The sequence below is a fragment of the Artemia sp. Qi Xiang Cuo genome, chromosome 17 (genome assembly GCF_049724085.1).
Source record: "Artemia sp. Qi Xiang Cuo chromosome 17, ASM4972408v1, whole genome shotgun sequence".
NCBI classification, from domain to species: Eukaryota; Metazoa; Arthropoda; class Branchiopoda; order Anostraca; family Artemiidae; genus Artemia; species Artemia sp. Qi Xiang Cuo.
Genome location: NC_142810.1, coordinates 44,016,267 through 44,036,168, shown reverse-complemented (window position 1 = coordinate 44,036,168; position 19,902 = coordinate 44,016,267). Strand labels below are relative to the sequence as shown.

General features: G+C 34.4%; 1 protein-coding gene across 2 annotated transcripts in view; it reads left to right on the top strand.

The window, feature by feature from the left end:
• Window positions 1-19,902, top strand: part of fliI (FLII actin remodeling protein) — a 110,020-nt gene that overhangs the window by 47,260 nt on the left and 42,858 nt on the right. For both annotated transcript variants that reach the window (XM_089103465.1, XM_089103464.1), the window contains exons 12-16: window positions 3,490-3,698; window positions 4,694-4,846; window positions 7,356-7,494; window positions 10,683-10,982; window positions 17,010-17,132. In XM_089103465.1, coding sequence (XP_088959591.1) covers window positions 3,490-3,698; window positions 4,694-4,846; window positions 7,356-7,494; window positions 10,683-10,982; window positions 17,010-17,132 — 924 coding nt within the window. The remainder of the gene's footprint in view (window positions 1-3,489; window positions 3,699-4,693; window positions 4,847-7,355; window positions 7,495-10,682; window positions 10,983-17,009; window positions 17,133-19,902) is intronic.

The following is a 19,902-nucleotide window of genomic DNA, read 5'->3' as shown; positions in this document are numbered from 1 at the left end:
TAGAAGTCAACCACGAAATTAGTTTTTTCCACTTTTATCTTATCGTATTAGGCGATTTAAAGTAGCTATCAGACAGCACCCTAGTGCTACCTAAGCAAAGAGCCATATACATTTGTGTATTATTGTTTTTCCGAAACTGCTTCGTTTGGAAGGGGGTGAAGGTAAAAACTTTGTAAGGGTCAACGGGAGCTTCATTCGACCCCCAAGTCACGGAGATTAGAAATTCTCGCATGAATTCATTTCCAGCAAGATGCTATAGTCCCATCTTTCTTCTATTCTGAGGTAGAGTAGTCGAGGAGCTACTGTGTTACTTTGGCTCTTCTGTCATAAAAATAGAAAATTCTTGCGGGATTCGAGCTTTAAAAGACGCAAAATGCCTACATACCTGCAAAAAAGGACGAGATGGAAGGAACAGAGGGGACTGACTAAGGGTCCACCCACGAATTAGATCTTAGCTCGTTTTTTGGACCTAGTTCTATAATGCATTTTTTATGTTTAAATATTTAACTTCGGAGTTACCATCATGTTTATCATGAATGTTTAGTCTTGTGTCTACTATTCACGATCATTTGACACGATCTCCTCAGTTGGTGCGAAGACCAGCTATGGTCACGTCTAGGTCTAGGTTTTCAATTCGCCAGGTTGTTCTGTTAGGTTGGGAGAGTTTGCCAGAGGATTTGAAAAATGTTGAGATTTTGCAGGAATTTCGTAAATTCTTAAAGAACCATTGTTTTGATGTGAATATTTTGGATGGATTATTCTGGGCCAGTTAAGTTAAGTTGTTGAGGAGGGTTTAGTTGCAGCTGAATATGATTATAAATATTATAATTTTGTTGGGTGCTGTTTGGAGGTTCGGTGATTTTTGGGTCTGGTCAGTTAAGCTCTAATTTTGATTTTTTTTTTCTTGTTTTTTTTTTTTTTTGGTTTATTGATTTATTAGGAGGGTTTTATTCCGCACAAGCTTGCTTCAGGGAAACGATGATTTATACTTTATTTTTTAAATAAAACCAGTGTTACTTTACTTTAGTTAGTATTCAATGTGTTTCTACCTTCAACAATAAAGAAGTTTTCGGCATCGTGAAATTTCCAAAATGATGTACCTTATGAACTAACTTTTTTGCAATAAAAAAGCGATGTAGTTTTTTCCGCAGCATTTGAAGAAGCATTGTCCAGTGTTAAAAAGGAAATTTGATGTCTTTTAGTTCAAAGTAGATTATCTTCCTGTGAACTTTCTAATATTACTACAATGAAAAGCTCCAAGAGAGCCTTCAAAATGTCTTTTGGCAATAAGAGAACTCTTAGAGTTTAGAAGGCACATGTGATAGGATTTCTCTGCCTCACTTTCTTACATTGAAATGAAATTGGAGATCTAACCAAAATCACAAATAGAAAGGGCCTGTAATATTAGATGGCAAAACTTTTTGACCTGTGAGAAAATGCTACTTTTTGGGGCTGTAAATGTTTCTGTTAAGGATTAAAAAAAAAAATATTGGAAGGCTGGGGCTAGGGAATCGGCGCATATTTGAGACAATTTTAGATTTTTATCTAATTTTGATTGGAGACCGTTACAGGTATCTTGCCTGGGTAATTACCTCTTTCCACTTGAAAGCAGGAACAGTGCTTGAAAAAACACAAGCTTGCCGGAACAACTTCAGTTAGTCTGATAAAGTCTGATATTGAATATAACCCCACTTTAGGTCTTACATTGGAGGTTCCAGCTCAAGAACAAGTTAAATCCATTCTTTTTTCCCAAGGCGAGAATTAAGTGCAGCTTTCCAAAATGTAATATCTCGTCCATCAATCTGGTCAGAGGTCCATATTCTCCTTGAAAAACATTGTGGTCCAATTTCTCCGATAAGCTGAAATTTGCGGTATAAAACAAAAAATCTAGATAAAACCAAAGCATAGCTCTTGCAACACAATTGTGTGAACCTAAGTAAAAAGAAGAAGAAGAAGCTACCTACTTTTAATAAATTTCAGAGTAGATCCGAAGGAGCTTGGACATTTCATGGAAATCCAAACTTGATAAATTAAGTTTATTCTATTACTACTGCTAACAACTCACCGCAGCACCAAGTCACCCAAGACAGAAACAGCTACGCACGCTTTTCCTCCCTCCCAATCTATTCAAGGTTTACCTCTTCACATCCTCCCAGGAAATTCACGTTTCCCTTAAAGCTTTCCTTACGACGTCCTCCCACCACAATCGAGGACGACCTGCTTTCCGTTTAGCCCTAGATGGTTGGCCGAAAGGAACAATCTTTGGCAATCTGTCATCTTTCATTCGCAAAACGTGCTCTAGCCATCTCAACGTCTTTCTCATTCTAGACCTAGAAGGCAGGATTGAACTACACTTTTCGTAAAGTCTAATGTTGAGATACGGTCAGTCAGTTGGGTGCCCTAAACGATCCGTAAGCAATTTCTCTGGATAACATCTAGCAAACCTTCCATCGTTTTTCGAAGCGCCCATGGTTCAGAACTGTATTTGACCACTGTCATCACTGTTTCCAATATTCTAATCTTGGTTCACAGACGTATCTTCCTATTCTTCCCAACTGTTTTCAACTATGAAGAAACACCTTGGGCCTTGGCTATTTTACTTTTAACATCTTCACTGTACCATCTTTACTAATAATACCATCAAGGTATTAAAACTGTCCACTTGATTGATCTTTTCGTTACCGAACGTCACCCTTTCATCACTTATTCTTAGCCTTAACAGCTTAGTCTTCTTAACGGATAGTAAATGGAACTTTGAATTAACTGGAATATCGAATCCTGAAGATCTACCAAAGTTTTATTCTCTAGTTCAACTACTTATGTTTGGAATATTGTAAGGAAAAAATTTGTTTGGAAAGTGATTGTTTCCCTAAACCAGGTTTCTCTCTCTCTCTCCTAATTCCCTTATTCTCAGATAGTGTTTACGGACTTAAGATACCTTTTTCACATGCTTTCAACAAATTAAACGTTAGTAATGTTTTATTTTTATAGACACATAGCTATTACATCTTGAGCTTTCGCTTGATTTACTTAAAGAGAAAAAGTAATTCTAATCAATAAGATGATGTTGACCTGAGGCCGTACCCATCAAAGTCCTCAACCACAGAATAATTATAGTGTGCTAAATTATTGCACATCGAGTTGACTGAACCTCTTGCTTACGTGTTGTTTGTAAAATCGCTACTAATCTATTTTTATGCCATTCAGTCTTACTTGTATCCTCAGATTTCCTATCTTGTACCGATCCATGGCCTTTTGCTAAAAGTTTATTTTTTTTTTTTTATAAAAGGAAAGCATTGAAACAAATAAAAACAATTAGCTTAACTTTTTATAATAATAATAATAACATTAATTATATAATGCGAAAACAGGCTTACGCCTCTTATCTACAAAAATTTAAATAATCAAATGCTTTTTCACGTATATATTTATCTTACATATTTGTGATTGCCTATGTTGCTGAACATTCTTTCATTTTTTGTATTTTAGTTGGATAAACGTGCATGTGCTGCCATCCATGCTGTCAACTTGCGCAATTATTTGGGGTGTAACAGCCGAACAATAAGAGAAGAACAAGGAGATGAGTCGCCCGAGTTTTTTATGCTTTTTGAAGAGGGTCTTACTTTTATTGATGGAGGTCGTACAGCTAGTGGCTTTTATACTGTTGATGACATGGAATACCCTGTTCGCCTTTATAGGTAAGGTCAATAAACGAAAAGATGGAATCGTAATAAGTATTATGAAATGGTATCGTATACGCTGCCTGAAAAAAAATTCGACTTAAAAACAAACATTTTTGCAATTTAGGGACCTCCTCCCAGATAAAGTATCTGAGAAGAATGGTGATCTAACAGAGGGATACTTGGTAAACGTCCAAAGTGAGATTACGTGATGGGGACCTCAATTTTTTTTTCAGAAGCTTGGGAAACTAAATTGTTATGGGGAGAAACTGATCTACTATTTATTGATACTAAGTTGTTTAATCGTTTCATAGATTTTTGGGAAGTTTTGATACTTAGATATCTAAAGCTGTTTTACTGATACTAAATCAGGGAGGATTATAACAGCAAAAGTTCTGTTTGTTTAAACTATTAAGTAAAAAGAACTTATTTGGAAAAGAAATCAAAAGTGCCGTATTTTTTCAACAGCAAAACTGATTAGACTCTGGTATTTAGAACTTTATAGGGGCTAAAGGGCAAAGTTTTACGGGAGAGAAAAGGTGGCAAAGTATTTCGAAAAATTGTGCTTAGGCTGAAATATTTTGCTGATTTGTGTTTTGTTGTTATTTGTTTGTTTTTTTTCCTAGAAAAGATTTTTTTTTCTCTTCAGTTTTACTTGAGAAGACAAGTGGTATTTTATTCTTTTATGTTTTTACGGAGGATAAATATATTCGTGTATGTTATTCTTTTATATGCTAAAGCCACAAGACGGTTTGATTTTACCATCATACAAGAAGGCCGAGAGGTAAAAACCTGAGATGCTGCCCAAACGAACTAATACCCGTTTATGAGGTCGAATGCATGACTTCAGTGATCACTTCCTCGTTGCAGTCAAGGCCCACTGCCCGACCTGATGCATGAGCTATTGCCGTAACTGAAGTGTCATGCTTGAATTGTTGTGCCCTGTACATACTTTTTCCTTTGATCGGCTATCATTCCCCGAAGTAGCCATATATTAATGATTGCTATTTTAGGATCCATGCTTCTGGTCCTTCGATTCACTTGGAGCCTGTTGCAGTTCATTGGTCGTCTCTTGATCCTCGCCATGTTTATTTGCTAGACATTGGACAGCGGATGTTTATCTGGCATGGGATTAAAGCCAAAAACACTTTGAAGTCTAAAACCAGGTCTGTAATGTTGTCAAATTTGTCACATAATTTTGTATTCTTTCTTTTTTCTCTTATGTCTGATATCCCCAGTCCACTTACTAATTTCGATTCTCTTTTTTGATTGTTTTTGTAGGTACAGGTTGTCATCGAGATCTGAAAATCAGTTTTTCTCGAGTACCTATCTCATGATGAACTCTAGTAATTACTTTCTCTACCACATGGTTGCTTGACTGTTTTACAGTTAATTTCTCAAGTTATCGGCAGTAACGGTAGCAAGGAATTTAATTCGTTCTTCAAATTCTCTATTTTATTTCGTCCTGTTCTTTCCAACATTAGATTTCTTTCACATATATTTGTTTAGTTTGATTCTCCTTATTGATAGTTTGGTACATGTAGGTTGTGCTCTAGATTCGTTATGAGTTTGTTTTTTTCGGTTAACTCCAACTCTGCTTTGACACGTGTTTGGTACTTTAGTTTAATTTTTAAATTATCAGTACTGTGACAGCATGGCGTTTTAAACATTTTTTTTCAAGTTTGCTTTATTTCATTCTGGTCCTTCCCACATTAATTTGGGTTTCTCTTTTCTTAGCTCTTTATATTATTAATATCTAATGTCTACAAGGATTTCTTTTTTTAAATATTTTGGTACATATTGGTTGTTCTCCAGATTTAACTCAAAATTGCTTTCAATAAAGGCTGCCCAACTCATAAAATAAAATAAAAACTACTACATTTTGGGTGGAACTTTTTAGGGTTGAAAAGTTATTATTAGTATCATACTGCATTTCTTTTATTTAAAAACATGAGAGAAATTGTATTCATTCATTCATTCCATTTAGTGTGTTAAAGCTGAACTGGCATGACTGAACTGATAAAGTTGGAATTTCCAAAAAAAGGAAAAAAACTAAGAAATTATGTCAAGGTCAGTCAAATGCAAAGAATAAAAATATATTGTGGAAATTACGCTTGTATAATCAAGAAGTGGTCCTCGGCGAAAATAAAGAAGAAAACACAGGAATGAAAATGGCGAGAAACTAAAAATAATGGGATTAAAAAGGGAAAAAAATAATGATGATAACTGGGAATTTTAAAAGAAAATCAATATTAAGCTGCTCCTGTCTAATTCAGGAAGTAGCAACTAACCATTGGCACTGTTTCTGTTTTTCGGAGAAACAGAAAATATATATATATATATATATATATATATATATATATATATATATATATATATATATATATATATATATATATATATATATATATATATATATATATATATATATATATATATATATATATATATATATATATATATATATATATATATATATATATATATATATATATATATATATATATATATATATATATATATATATATTTCGTTTTTTGTGTTTATTCACTTATTTTGTCGCCCCACTTTTTTTCAATGTCCCTTTTACTTGTTTTAACTTGTGTTTATTTTTATTTAGTTTTTAGTTTAATTTGACCAGTTTTACTTTTTCAACTTTTAATTGACTTTTGAAAATAAATTTCTGAGACTTCAATTACCAAAGAAAAAGATACTGGTCGGACTGGAGTCATAAAATCGTTAATTGAAATTCAACTCTCAGTTATCAGTTTTCAGATTAGTGTGATTGATGCAAAGCAAATAATTAGACTCTAGGTAAAGGATAATCGTTCGTACAATCTAGCTTTCTCTATGAAATACTGTTCAATTTTCCCCGCCATAGTAATTTAGCTTTCTTTGCAATATAAGTTATAATTTTTCATTTTTGAAATTTTTTTTCAAAGGTTAGAATTCAAATCCTATTTCTAATTTTAAATTGTTTGAGAATTTCATTCAGCAACAGTGGAAAAGCTGAAAAGAAATGGAAAAATCTGGTGCTCTACAATTAGATTCGAAATAGATATAGAAATAGATAATTTTTTAATCACATAATGACAACTACTACTATTGATAACAACTCAATGCAGCACCTAGCCGCCCGAATGGTTTTTCCCACGCAACTCGGAGACGGCGTGCTTTTTTGTTTGGCCCTAGATGGTTGGCCGAAAAGTACAATCTTTGGCAATCTGTCATCCTTCATCTGCAGATCGTGTCAGAGCTATCTCAACCTTTCTATCATTACAGCCCAAGAAAGTGTGATAGAACTACATGTTTCATACTGTTTGAAGTACGGTAAGTCAGACGGGTACCCAAAAAAATCCGTAAACAAAAACTCTGGAAAATGTCTTTCGGAATGCCCACACTTCAGAGCCATATTTGACCACTGTCGTCACTGTAGCTTTCAATATCATAATCTTGGTTCGCAGATTTATCTGCCTATTCTTCCTGCTTTTTTCAATTATGAAAAAGAAACCTGGGCCTTGGCCATTATACTTATACAGGCTTATCTACTCACTTAATGACTTCCTAAAATATTGCTCGATATACTTAAATACTACGGATGTTTAAAATTGGTTTTAGACGCCTTTGTCATTGCTTGCATAATTATCTTTAAATATCTTTAAATTCATTTTTTAGGCTAATGGCTGAAAAAATCAATAAAAATGAACGAAAGGATAAGTCAGAAATTATTCAGTTTGGTCAAGATGAAGAGAGTCTCGAGTTTTGGCGTATTCTTGGTAGAGAAGATGGATATCCACCGTCAGAAGGATTTAAGGTATGCAAGTGTTAGTATTACTAATATATTCATTTGAAATTGGGAGTGGCTGTGGCACAAATGCGCAGTGTTGGCCTATAGTTGACGCAGTTGGTAACTAGCCTTTGATCAGTTGACGTAAACTAGTTTTGGTTGGATTATCAAACGGCCAGCTGTTTTTTTTTTGTACGAATAGCTGTGTTTTAAATATTAATATTTGGCAAAACTGAGCTGCTATTCCACGAAGTGCCAAAATCTGTGATCCTTTGATTCTCTGTAGTTTGAACTGATATGCTTTAAAAAATGGGTTGACTTAGTTTCTCGTAGAATAAATTAGAATTTTAGATAGTGGAAATTTTTGGTGAAAATGCGGATTTTTAAGCTATTCAGCAGTCACAAACAATTAGAAGAATGTTATGTGATGGGATAATGAGACGGGAAAAAATGTACAAAATGGTGAATTAAGAAGAAAAATTTATGAATCACGTAACAACTCGTAAAAACATCACAAATTCTGGAAATCCACACTCAAAGGTGATCCGTAGGATTTAAATCTCTTATTTTTTTTGCTTTGATAAAGATAACTTTACAATATGTAATTATTCACAGACGCATGAGCGATATGACAAACTTCTCTCTATTGGACAGTTTTTGGTAAATGGTCCTTGAAACCATAACTGGATCTTTATTGTACATTAATCCGTTATATGAAGATGTGGGTTTGATGTCAAATTTGATGAATATGCGAAATTGTAAGGGCCTGTTTGCTTTTTTTTACTTTGATACGGCCGAAAATACGATATTGAAATACATAATGGGACAAATATCTCTGGATAAGACCGTATCTTCAAAATAGTCTTTAACACCATCATCGGATGTTTTTTATTTTTGTATTAATGCTTTTGATGAAGATGTGGGGTTTGATCTAAAATTTGACGCAGATGCGAAGTTGTAACGGTCTAAATGCTTTTTCGACTTTTATAAAGCCAACTGAATGATATGTAAATACATAATGGACATTTGAAGTATATGACAAATGTCTGTTTATTGGACAGTATCTGCTAAATAGTCCTTAACATCATCACCGGATGTTTTTTTTTTTTACATTAATGCATTTGATGAAGATATGGGGTTTGATCTCAATTTGAGGAAGATGCAAAGTTTTAGGGACTTGCTTTTTTTTCTTTTTTTTTGCTTTGGTAAAGCCAACTGTTCAATATGTAAATACATAACTTGAGAGATGTGACAAGGATCTCTTTATTGAACGAAATCTGGGAAATATTCTGAAAGTCAACTGTTCAATATGTAAATGCATAACTTAAGGGATGTGACAAGGATATCTTTATAGAACGAAATCTGGGAAATATTCTGAAAACAGCCTCTAGATCGTTGCTTTTTGTATTTTTTAATTTTTCTTCATTGATGTATCTTATTCATATGTTCTTTTGCATTAAAGTGGAAGATCCGTATTTTGAAGGCGCCTTGTTCAATTTTCTAATTGCAATTTAAGATACGTTTTTAAGATACGTTTTCTGATTAGACACTATGGGGTGGTTTGCAGGGGGATAAATGTTCATAAACAGAGAAGAACTTGGAATTAACTTGGCAAAATTAGTGTCTGTTGGTTTTTAGCCATAGTTAATAGAAATATGGACAGAATGATAATGATTGAAAGGTGGAATAGATTATTTTAGCAATTAATAATATACAGTTGGTACAAACTCTAGGGGGTATAGAAACTGTTTTATGAATGTATGTGTACGTTTACCCCGTATAGCTTCTTAAAATTCTAATTTTTAAGAAATTTTATTAAGCGGAACAATTTTTTTTTGTTTTTAATTCAAGTTCAATGTGTGAAGAAAATTGAATTATCAGAATAAAATCATATCTAAATAATTTTTTAGATCACACTGCCTTTCCGTTTAAAGAATTTAATGAATGAAAGTTTAGGGAAAACCGGTATAATATTTAAAACAAAGCAGTGGATAAAACAGAATAAAACAAAAGCTTTAAATATGAAAGAAATCCGAATATTTTGACTTCACGTCAGGAAGCCCTTATCAACGAAAAAAAAAAAATTAAGCTAGATTAAACAAGACATACTAAGAAGAACAAAAAACAACCAAACAATGAACATAACTCATATCTTATTAAAATTACGTTCGGAAATCGAAATATTCGAATTTCTTTATCATTTACAGTTTGTTTTTTGTTGTGTTTTTTTTTGGCGTTTACTGCTTTGTTTGGAATAATATACCCGTTTTTATTATATTTTCACTGGTTAAATTCTATAATCAGACCTTCCTCTATCGTTTAAATCGTTCAGGACCGTATCCGAGATTTTGTTTGAGGGGAATGGGGTACAAAATGATATTATCCGGGGAGTGCAATTTCCTAAGAATGAAAAGGAGGTTTGACTCCTGCAAGGAAATATTCATGAGGGGTGATACCGGGTTTGACCCAGCTCTCAATATTCTTGTTCGACTTGTAAGAAAGTAACAAAAATGCATATAAACAAATTTTGATGCGCTTTATAATTTGTTTTGTAACCCCCCCCCTCCCCCCCCCCACCTCACCTCCCCTCCCCAAAAAATTCTGGTTACAACCTTTGACTCCTCTGAACTTTGTTTAATAGAACTTTGTAAAACCAGTCAGATTTTTTTTAATTTTCCAATTGGCTGAAAAATCCTGTAAAAATATCATTGGCTCAAATCAGCGCTAGCTAAATATCGGTATTACGTAGTAAAATATCATTATAATGGGCCTATAGGGCAATCATGATATTCCTTGAACTTCCAAATTCGTCTGAAACAAGATATAGATTCAATTTACAGCAACGAACACCAGCTGAGATATGTACCATGTTTTTGACAATATTTTTATGATAACAACATTGTTATTGTTAACATATTAGGGCACGGTAGTGCTATGACATAAAATGTTACATAAGATGGTATGACATAATAATGATAGTGTTATTATGTTATTAGTAACGTTTTAATACTAACAAATCAAGTCATGTTATAATTTGTATTTCTTTTGGCACTTGTCTGTAAATATTCTGACGTCTACTAATATTTTTCTAAAACTTGGAACGGTAAATCTCACAACGGTTCGTGTTTATTGGTCAAAAGGGGATAGTTTTTTGAACATTTATTAGTACATTTATTTCGAACATTTATTAGTAATAATTACGGATTTTTAATTAGGAACATGTATCAAGCGATTTTAAACCTTTCACCCCTCGACTCTATCAAGTTGGTCTTGGCATGGGTTACCTGGAGCTTCCGCAAGTTGAGGTGTCTGGTGGGAAACTTGTCCGTGATTTACTTAAAACGAAGCATGTCTATATTTTGGATTGTTATAATGAAGTTTTCGTTTGGGTTGGCCGAAAATCTACGCGACTGGTACGAGCTGCCGCTCACAAACTATCACAAGAACTGTGGTCTGTAGTTAAAAGGCCCGAATTCGCTGTTGTCACGAAAGTTGCCGAAGGTGCTGAGACACAAGTAAGTTTTTATATTTGTGATTGTATTGCCAACTCTGGAATAAGAATTGTGCTGTGATGTTTGTTTCTATTGTGTTGTTTCGACAGAAGAGATAGTGCTGCAACTGGCTTATTATTTTTAATTTTTCTTTTCTACGAAATATAGATGAAAACAGATAAATCGATTCCAAGAATTGTTATTCTTGCATTTTTGTTCGTTACCAATTTTAGTGTAAGCTAACGGAAACGAGCTAACAGCAATAGGTTATTAGCAACTGGCACTATGGGGACCTTTTATCTTTAGTTATTTTCGATATAGCTGTTAGCAGCCCAATATAATTTATCCTATCTTATGTCTCCATTTTTCCTGTTTGTGTTTAAGTCTGGAAAGAATCCTAAAAAATATTAGTTTGAGGTTTGGAAAATGCAGCGACGGATAGTGCTGAAATGTACAAAAAACTGCTTTTATTCGTGACAATTGAATTTTGCCTCTTTTTCCAGCTATAAATGCGTGTAACTAGATAAAAAGTAGCAGCTGAAAGGCCTTTTTCCTCGAGGGCTGGCGACCCATGAGGTAAAAATAGAGTGAATGGCTAAAAGTTGTGTCATGAAGAGATAAGGGGACTCTCATCAGTAGGGCAAAAAATAAAAACTACGAATACTTCTCTAAAAGTCCTCCAAAGTCAAATGTGTCACACTACCGCTACTGGTAAAAAAAAATTTAACAGGAAGATGGTAGGATCTCTTTTCTAAAAAAAAAAAACTACATTAAAACTTGTATTAGAAAAGAAATCACAGGGGTTTTAAAATTTCAAGAGGGTATTTAATCCATAAAATTTTTGTGATTTCTCTTCTGCAGAAAAAAAAGTGGTACGACCTTTAGTTATTCCAAAATTGCCTTATGGCCAAATGCTGCAATTCTAAGGGTATTACTAGTAAGGTAGAGTAGTGATAACGGAGGCTTTCAATACGCCTACTTTGGTTTTTACTTCATATTACGGCCTTTTACTTCAAACACTGGGACGAATAGTATTTTTTTTTTTTTTTTTTTTTTTTTTTTTTTTTTTGAGTCTAGCCAACGGATGGTTGAGAGGTATTCAATTTATGTATGTCAAGATATAGCTTTTTATAAATTAAAAGTTGTTTTGCACTGTAATAACAATGACAACGATGATAACCACCCCTTCCCCCTGTAGGAGAACGGTGCTAATCTTGGAGCTGACTAATTGCAGACGTTTCAATCTCGAGTAAAAAAAGATTTTGAAAAAATACCTTTTAGCAAGGTATTTTCTCCCTGGTTTAGGTATGACTTATAAACTCTGTTCTTTTTTTCTTGTTGTGTATCCATTCTGAAGAATCGGGAAAGCCCTTATCTTTTCTCTTCCCCGCTAATTTTTTTTCGTGAGTTGACGCCACTGCTCTTTGATATTTGAGAATCACCTTTTGTGTCTTTATAAAATCATTGTAAGTTTTGCATTCTTCAATCATGTTTTTACCATAGACGAAACATTTTTTGTAAATTTCGCATTCGATGGATGTTCAGAAGACCCTGCGCAATGTATCTTCCTCTTCATCCAATCAACAATGAATACTTTGAAACTTGTGGCAAAATCCACCCACAGCCTTGTCGTTGACTTAGGTGCATCCGGAGACTATGAATCTGTGTTTGGGGAAGGGGGGGGGGGCTTAATCCCACCTTCAAAAAAAATCTAAACTCTGTGTTAATTTCCATATAAATTTTCTTTAGTTCTTATGAGATTTGTCTTGTACTTTCATTAGACCCTTCCCCAAAACATACCCCCTTTTTTTAATACATTTTTGTATGCAAACCAGCCCAGACTCTATGGATCTCAATCCAAGAGAGAGAATATATGAAGAACAGTCCCGGTAAAGTCAACCTTTTGTACAGTCTTTCAGAGTTGTGCGTGGTATGGCTTAATGTGGTTGCTATAATTTAGGGGTTTAATAATTTTCTGACGAATAAAGAAGAGATATTCTCGCTCATTTTATGACTAGAAAGTTCAGGGTATCAGTTATAGTAGTATACGCCCAAGTAGAACCGACTGATGGAGATACTAGTGACTCAGATGAATTTTACTTACAGTTATAGGAGCAAATAGACAAGGTCCCAGGTAGAAATATGATGTTATTACTGGGAGATTTTAACGCCCAGGTTGGTAGAAATAAGGATAGATGGTATCCCAGCTTAGGTAAATTTGGTGTAGGAAAAGAAAACAGTATTGGATACAGACTTTTGCAATTTTGTAGGTATAACAGTCTAGTTATAACCAATACGGTGTTTGGTCATAAAATTGCCCATAAGATAACATGGTATTCACGTGATGGTAAGACAGCAAACCTTATTGATTATGCTATAGTAAACCGAAGACTGGCAGGATCAATACAAGATACTAGGGTATATAGGAGTGCTGTTATTGATGTTAAAAGTAAAGATCACCATCTAGTAGTGTCAAGGGTTAATTTAAAGCTGAAATATCGGAAGGGTAATTACCTCCCGGGCAGTTATGATGTTAGTAGACTCTAGGATGAGAATTTGAGAGAAACTTTCCAGGAACAGTTGAATACTAAACTTGAGAGTTTAAAATTTGATAATGTGGAAGATGGTTGAAATAATTTTAGAAAAATAATTTGTGAAGTTGCTGAAATATTGTATTAGGGAAGAAAGCTATAACTGCAGCTAAGAATATTAGTTAAAAAGCTTTAGGTTTAATAGAAAGGAGAAAGGACTTGTACAAGAATTATCTGAGTGATAGATCGCATGAAAACAAAAGAAATGTAAAGAAAGTGGAGAAAGCATTGAAATATGAACTAAGGAGGTGTGAAGTGGAGGCCATGGATAAAATTACCGAGGATTTAGAAGATGCAGCTAGACGGCATAATAGTAAAATATTGTACTGGCACGTTAACAAATTGAGAGGTAGTAGTCAATCCGGACTTGTCCCAGTTAAAGATAGGAATGTGGTGGCAATTAACGATAAGGAAAAAGCTAAAGCGAGATGGGCCGAACATTTTGAGAACTTGCTTAACCGAGATAGAGTTGCAGGAAAAATATAGAGGAAAATAAAAAAGTTTGTGATACCTTGGATGTGGATGAAGATTTGTTTTGTGAGTAGGAATTAGCGACAGTACTAAAAGGATTAAAGAATAATAACGCTCCAGGTGCTGATAGGGTAGTAAATGAGTTTCTTAAGTATGGTGGCTCTGAGGTTAAAAATAAGTTATTGATGATTATGAATATGATTTTTGAAAAAGAGGAAGTACCTAACGGTTTTAGTAAAACCTTAACTAAACCACTTTATCAGAAAGGTGATAAAAGTGAGTGTGGTAATTATCGAGGCATTAGTCTGGTCTCTGTAGATTGCAAATTGCTTAGTAATATGATACTTTTTAGACTGAGAGATGCTGTAGACAAAGTTTTAAGAGAAGAGCAGTGCGGTTTTAGAAAAGGTAGAGGATGTGTTGACCAAATTTTCACTCTTAGGTTAATAATTGAGAAATGCATAAGTTTTCAAACACCTTTGGTCCTCAGTTTTATAGATTATGAGCAAGCTTTCAATTCTATTGACAGAAGAACTTTAGTAAAGGTTTTATCATTGCACGGTATACCAAACAAACACAATAAAATGATTAGAGCTCTTCACGAGAAGCACACCGCTGCTGTCCCGGTCGGCAATGAGTGTCTCAGCTGGTGTCGTCTTAAATCCGGAGTTAAGAAGGATTGTGTTCTCTCTCCCTTTATATGGATTACTTTGATGGACTTTGTTTTAAGGAGCACAGGAAAGGCAATGGGAGACCACGGAATCAAATTGAGAGTAAAATGTTTCCTGGACTTGGATTATGCTGATGATTTAAGCATCCTAGATGAAAGTGTGAGCAAAATGAATGAAGTTTTAGAGGTTTTGCAAGTTCAGGGCGCTAGAATAGGTTGGAAGATTAATTTTAAGAAGACTAAGTCCCTAAGGCTAGGAATAAGTGAAGATGAAAAGGTTACGTTGGGTAATGAAAAGATTGATCAGGTGGGAAGCTCCACTTACCTTGGTAATATTATTAGTTAAGATGGTTGGATCAGTGAAGATGTTAAAAAAAATAGCCAAGGCTCAGGGTGTTTTTTAACAGTTAAAAAAAAGTCTGGAAGAATAGGAAGATAAGTCTGCAAACCAAGATTAGAATCTTAGAAGCTACAGTGATGATAGTGGTCAAATATGGCTCTGAAGCATGGACGCTCCGAAAAGCGGATGAAGATTTGCTAGATGTTTTCCAGAGAAATTGCTTACGGATTGTTCTGGGTACCCGGCTGACTGAGTGTATTTCAAACAATAGGCTATACGAAAAATTTGGTTCAATACCGCTTTCTAGGTCTATAATGAAAGAAAGGTTGAGGTGGTTGGGGCATGTTGTGCAGATGAAGGATGACAGATTGCCAAAGATTGTTCTTTTCGGCCCACCATCTAGGGCTAAACGGAAAGCAGGTCGTCGCCGTCTGGGGTGGAAGGACGTCATAAAGAAAGATTTAAAGGAAATGGGAACTTCGTGGGCGGGTGTAAAAAGGGAGGCTTTGAATAGATTGGGGTGGAGGAGGAGCGTGCGTAGCTGTGTTGGCCTCAGGCGGCTTGGTGCTGCGATGAGTTGTTAGTAGTAGTAGTATATTCTCGCTGGTCGACTCAAATAATTAGTATGCTACACAGAGTTAAATACTTTATTGTATTCATGGTATTGAGTGAATTAGAATCCAAAGTGTTCATCTTTGAATGAGCGAATTATTGTAAATCGCTTACCCGCGTCTAGGGCTCGTCAGTGAAAAACCGTTAGCTTTTATGGGTTTCGGAACTGTAAATTCCTGCGTGCTTACCATATGATGGTAAGAACATACCATGTGTTCTTCTACGATGAGAATCGTATGTTACCACTTTAATCAGAAATATTTAGTATGCTACACAGCGTCAAATACTTAATGATATTCATGATATTAAATGAACTACAGTAATTTACAGAATGTTTGCATGTAATTATTATAAATAAAAAAAAAATGTCTTCCTACATCGGTAGTTTAGACAGAAACGCACTTAAGCGAGGTTTTGACCTTACGCGCAGACCCAACACCAAGAACAAACAGCACATTGAAACAATAAACCAAGCAGAAGTAGCCATGGGTATGTAAAATTGTAATTAGTAAACGTTGGATATCTTAAACTCAACAACCAAAAACCACCTTAAGTCAAAAAAATTATCCGAAAGACGGAAAAAGATTTTCTAGATGTCTTCCAGAGAAATTGCCTACGGATTGTCTTGAGTACCTGACTGAACGACGGTACTTCAAACAGTAGACTGTACGAAATTGGGGTTCAATCCTGCTTTCTAGGGCTATTATGTGAGAAAAGTTGAAAGGGCCAGGGCAGGTTTTGCGGATGAAGAATGACAGATTGCCTAAGATTATCTTTTTGACCAACCGTTTAGAGCTAGATGGAAAGCAGGTTGTGCTCGGTTAGGGTGGGAGGACGTCGTAGGGAAAGATTTATTGCAAATGGGAACTTCTTGGGAGGTTGTAGACAAGGAGGCTTTTACTAGATTGGGATGGAGGAGTGTGCGTACCCGTATTGACCTCAGGCAGCTTGGTGCTGCAGTGGGTTGTTAGTAGTAGTATTACTCTTTATGACTAGAGGCTTAAAGTTGGTAGTAATTGAGTCTGGAAAACGTTGTAATTTAAAAAGCAATAAAACAAGTCTGAAGATGACGTATGACATGCTCAGTCAAAATTATTAATTTTTAAACCATTTGACAGCATGAATGTTCATAGCTAAGTTGAACTGTTGAACTGCCCTTTCATTATATAGAATATTTAATTAATTCAGGTTGTCAATTTGTTAGTATTTTAAATATTTTCATAATTATAATGTGATGGAAAATGCCAATTTAAATAGTTGAGATTGTACAGATTTTTTATTATGCGGGTGATTTTTTTTTTTTGAGTAGTTACAGGATTGTTTGCATTTTTTTTACCTAGTGTTAACGCCATTTTACTTTCTAATAGTTTGCCAAAACGAAGTTTGTCGGTTGGGATGATGTAATTGCTGTTGATTTCACAAGGACAGCAGCTTCTGTACGGAAGACTGGAGCAGACCTTAATTCTTGGGTGAAAAAACAAGAAACTAAAGTAAGTTTTTAATTAGATAGAATAGTATATCTGAAGATATCTCTACGAATGACAACGCACTGATTTAAAACAAACCCTAGTTTAACATGACAATGTTAAACAGGGAAGAAAATAAAGAAGAAGTAGAAAAAAAGTAAGGCTAATGATGTTAAAAAACATACCGGAAAGGTTTTTCATTATACAAAGAATTACGCAAATCCTTTCTCGTGATTTGAGAAGCCTCTCGAGTTTCTATTTAACTCAAATCGGTTACATAGGTGAAATATGGTGCATGGTCTGTCATCAAACTGGAACACTTGGTTGTATGGCTTCATACTAATCCTAAGAGTTATTGCTCTCCTCGATTATCCAGAAGGTACATGTTTGGTTACCATGGAAATTAAGTTTTTTAAAAGTAAAAAACGAGAAGTTTTTTTGGTATTTTAAGCAAAGGTGCCTGAAATCTTCATTGTCCAAATGTTACTTAAGATGTATTTTTAAGAATAGAATGCCGTCTGAGGTATGAAGGTACATTTTTTGCTAAAAAATGTTTTAACAAAATAATAAAATTGAATATATTTTAAGCCAATGCGTCTGAAATGTTCATGGTCAACAAGTTATTTGAGATGTATGTTTTAAGTATAAAATACTGTTTTGAAGCTCTTCTGAAAGGTACATTTTTCTAAAAAAAAGTTCTAACGTTAGTATTAAAGACGGATATATTTTAAGCAAATACGTCAAATTATTCAAGCAACATAAGTTACATGAGATCTTTTTTTTTACATAGGACGCTGTTTTGAGGCATGAAGGTACATTTTTGGTCAAAATGTTCAAACAAAACAATAAAAATGTGATACATCTTAACCAAATGCATCTGAAATGATCAAATTCCACTTACATGTAGGCGATATTTTAAAAAGAAACCTAAAACTCTAGACATGAACACAGTTAATGAACCTCTCAGATAAAATTAAGTGAATGAACCGGAAGTAATTATTTTTTTTCTTACTAAATATGTTAATCTGAATTTTAATGCTTTATTATTTATGCTGATGAAGATTGTCGTATATGTGGTCAAAATATCCAGACTTTTATATCTGTTTTCACTGGCTTATAATTGGACCTATCCCATTTGAACGTTGAGTTGTTCGTCATGGAAAGTCGCACTGACTGAGAGATGGTGTAGACAAAGTGATGAGAGAAGAACAGTACGGTTATAGAAATGGTAGTGGATGAGGTACTGTGTGTTAATTAACGCACGCACTGTGCATTAATTTTTGCCCATTGGTGCTAAAATGAATACCTGGCACTTTAATTTTAATTTGTGGGGACTTACTAGTGTTGTTAATTGTTGTGTAGCCTCACTAAGCATATCCCATGTCTTCTTAACATTTTTCTAGAATCTACTAGTTTTGGTCTTTTTTGGCCCTTAAGAATTCTTTTTGAAATTTTGAGTCTTTGATGTTTAATGTACTTAGAACTTTGTATACAATGTACATGTGATGCACTTCTTGTTTGGTATTCAGTTTGCAAAAACTAGTATTTCATTTTGCCAATGACAGGACACTTTGTACGGATCCGATCGTGAAATATGGGCCTCCATTCTTGGTGAAAATTTACGGCAACAGACTGATGAAAATTTGGCTGGCGTTATTTTATCAACCCAGCTTCATATGTATTGATGTCACGTAAGCGTTTTATGATTTCTGGAGAAATCACTCGGCACAGGAGGCTGTAGTAAGCAGCACAACGTTGGCGGCCTGACAGTGCAAAGCATATATATAGCATTCTTACAGATGTAATGAAGTTTTTGATCCTGAAAGTTATTAGTTTAATACAGAAGAATCGACCTAAGAAATTCTTTAACACTTTCTCCAAGTTCCTATCAATGCCTACTTTTTTATTGATTTGATACTTTCTCATGATGTGATAGCTACTGGTTTGACAGATCCTGTATTATAATGACGTCATAGATGAAAATACGTAACAGACACCATATATAGTGTTATTTGAAATTTCGCAGTTCATTCGATTCCATTCACTTTGACCGCTCAAAAAGGGCACTGAAATTCGTGAATTTCCATTCAAAGAAGCGTTCCCACGATATTATGAAAACTTTGGTTTTATACTATCATCCTCGAAAAATAAAATAAGCAAATACGTATCCACGACCTTTCTTCTTGCAAAAGAAATATGAAAGTTTATTTTTGTTGAGAGAAGCTTGAGATCTCCATCGTAGGGACCTCTGATATGCTGTATCTGATGGTGAGATTGATGTTTAGGTCTTTTGATTTTTAGGCTTTTTTTCCTTTTTTGAATATCAGGTATTTCTTCTCAGGCTTGTAAATTTGAAGGGTGACATTAAATTTAATGGATATATCTTTTGAATCAGCCGAAGAGCCCAGTTGGTTTGATGACATTATTGTTATCATTTTTTTTAAGAGTTTCGGTTACTATTGCCAAGTCATTTTTTTCTTAAAGTTAATTACGACGAACTATGTGATATTTCTCGCTTTTTTCAAGATGTTCCCTAGTGTTTGTTCAAAACTGATTTATTACAAAGATGGCAGAGTTTCTTCTTATTTATTTCTGATTTTAGTTCATTGACGCTCCAAAGTTTAATTCAGAACGAACGAATGAAAAAAAGTATTTTGCTCTATGACCCTATAATTTTTTTTTATCATGGAAATATCTTAAGCCGAACTGGCCAGCCATGACAAAAAAAAACAACAAAGAGAAAAATCTCAATGAAAAAAACAAAATAACAAACAAGACTGCGGCCAGTGGAGAA